The 2725-nt window shown below is 37.9% G+C and overlaps 1 protein-coding gene across 1 annotated transcript; it reads right to left on the minus strand.

Moving 5' to 3' along the window:
• Positions 1-672: 672 nt before the first annotated feature.
• LOC121242414 lies at positions 673-2266 on the minus strand. Its single transcript, XM_041140279.1, has 3 exons — positions 1828-2266; positions 1459-1685; positions 673-1413 (listed from the first exon to the last, which is right to left on the minus strand). The coding sequence occupies exons 1-3, from the start codon at positions 2264-2266 to the stop codon at positions 673-675; spliced, it is 1407 nt and encodes a 468-aa protein (XP_040996213.1).
• Between the last annotated feature and the right edge of the window lie 459 nt (positions 2267-2725).

Genomic DNA, 2725 nt, shown 5'->3' on the forward strand with positions numbered 1-2725 from the left:
GGCCTTTGCTCTTGCATCAATACAGCCCCTACACCACTCACACATGCATCACATTCAATTAAAAATACTTTAGAAAAATCTGGCAATGACAAAACAGGAGGCTGTGTTATAGCTTGCTTCAATTCTTCAAATGCTTTAGTTGCTTCCTTAGACCATTTAAAAGCTTCATTCTTCAACAAGGCTTTAATGGAGTAGCTATGATGCCATAATCTCGAATAAACTTTCTGTAGTAGCTAGTCAACCCTAAAAATCCTCTCAATGCTTTAACAGATTTAGGCACTGGCCATTTAATCATTGACTCTATCTTTTTCTGATCTGCCTTGACCCCTTCCTTAGAAATGAGGTGCCCCAAATACTCAATTTCAAGGCAAGCAAAGTGACACTTAGATCTCTTTGCATACAATTGATGGTCTTGTAAGGTGTTCAAAACAGTGGCTAAATGCTTCAAATGGGACTGCAAATCTCTACTATATACAAGTATATCATCAAAGAAAACAATGACAAACTTTCTTAAAAATGGTCTAAAGATATCATTCATAAGACATTGGAATGTGGATGGTGTATTAGTGAGTCCAAAGGGCATTATAAAAAACTCATAATGACCCTCATGTGTTCGAAATGCTGTCTTGGAAATGTCATCTTCTTTCATGCGAATCTGACGGTAGCCTGACCTTAAATCAAGCTTGGAAAAAATAGCTGCCCAAAAAGTTCATCAAGCAATTCATCCACTACTGGTATAGGGTATTTATCTTTGATTGTGGCTTCACTAAGTACCCTATAGTCTATGCACATTCGCCAAGAACCATCCCTCTTCCTCACTAAAAGGACAGGTGAAGAAAATGGTGACTGACTTGGCCTAATGACACCAGACTGTAGCAATTCTTTGACTATTTTTTCAATTTCAGTCTTTTGGTAATATGGATATCTATATGGCCTCACACTCACTGGTGTGGAATCTTTTTTAAGAAGTATTTGATGATCATAAGACCTCTGTGGAGGTAAGCCTCTTGGTTTATCAAAAACTATCTGAAATCTGTCTAACAGATTCAAGATATCCTGAGGTACATCATGCAACACCTCTTGAGACTGAACTGTAGTTATTTGAAAAAATAATCCCTTGCTCTCCATTGGAGATAGTTTGGCAACCTTAACATCATCAACAAGGTTGCTAGAAGTAGAAACTAATGCCTTTAAACATGTCAAAACTCCTTTGTAAGTAAACTGCATACTCAACTTGCCAAAATCCCAAAGGATAGGGCCTAAGGACAGCAACCATTGTACTTCTAACACTATATCACAACCACCTAAATTCAAGGTAAGTAAATCAGATACAAAGGTTGTACCTTGTATATGTAGGGCCACATTACTACATTTCCCATCACTAGCCACCATATCACCATTTGCAATTCTAACCTACAGAGGATCAGATTGTTGTATTTCCAATCCACATTTATTTACCACTGCAGTATCTACAAAATTATGGGTACTGCCAATGTCTATCAAGATAATCAACCTTCTCTTCCTAATTTGGCCAAAAACTCTCATAGTTTTTGGGCTTGGTGATCCCACCAAGGCTTGAACTGAAATTGAAGCAACACCAGCAACTCCTTTCATCTGCTGACTATCATCTTCTTTTGATTGCTCAGTTTCTTCCTCTGATTCGCATGACTCGATAAATCCATACCCTTTAAAACATACACTCTTGGTTTTGCACATTTATGGCCTTGAAAATATTTCTCATCACAAAAATAACAAAGTCTCTTCTTCCTTCTATCTTGCATCTGAGTTTCTGAGATCCTTTGGAAAGACATTTTAGAAACAGCCTACCCTCGAGGAGGTGTTCCCAAAATAGAAGGAGCCTGCATTGATTTCTACCCACCAGTCCCGAATCATATGAGGTAGTCTTCCACACCTTTCTTGTGCTCCAAATATTCTGTTCTTGAATCTTGGCCAATCCAAATGCATCATTCAAGTTCTTGGGATTAAACATCTTCACAGTAAATTTTACCTCATCTTTCAAGTCACTTATAAAGCAACTAAGCTTATTTTTCTCAGAAATTCCTTTGAGCCTATTAGAAATCAAATCAAACTCTGTCTTATAGGCTGCCACTGTACTCACTTGCTTCAATCTTGTAAGAGTCTCCATTGGATCATCATAAACAGATAATCCAAACCTTACTTGCAATGCTTGAGTAAATTCATACCAAGAACGAAATAAACCTGCTTCAGTGGAATTTTGAAACCAAACCATGGCTTCCTCCTCCATGTAAAAGGAAGCAAAAAAAATTCTTTGTCCTAGTGGTACTTGATGGTACAAAAAGTATTGGTTAGCCTTATACACCCACGCCGCAGGATTTCCACCAGAAAACCTTGGAAATTCTACTTTGATTTTTTAAAAATTCCTCTATCAACTTGTTCACGGCAAGGTACTTCTTCACTGTCTTCATGCATTTCTTCATGTGCGATTGATCCATTAACTGATATTCTTAAGATCTGCTGTATCACTTCTGCAAACCTTTTATCCTGATTCTCCCTATCGATTCTTGCAGTTTCCTGTTGCTGTACCAAAACATCAATTGTATCCTCAAGCTGCTTCTGATGTCGATCTTGTTGCTGTTTAAGATTATTCAAGGAATCCACCACTTGTGCATAAGATCGCATTCCTTCAGCCATGACTGCCAATACCAATTGTAATGAGCCCCTTTCACTGAGTATGAGTTACCAA

The sequence above is a fragment of the Juglans microcarpa x Juglans regia genome, chromosome 8D (assembly GCF_004785595.1).
Source record: "Juglans microcarpa x Juglans regia isolate MS1-56 chromosome 8D, Jm3101_v1.0, whole genome shotgun sequence".
NCBI lineage: Eukaryota > Viridiplantae > Streptophyta > Magnoliopsida > Fagales > Juglandaceae > Juglans > Juglans microcarpa x Juglans regia.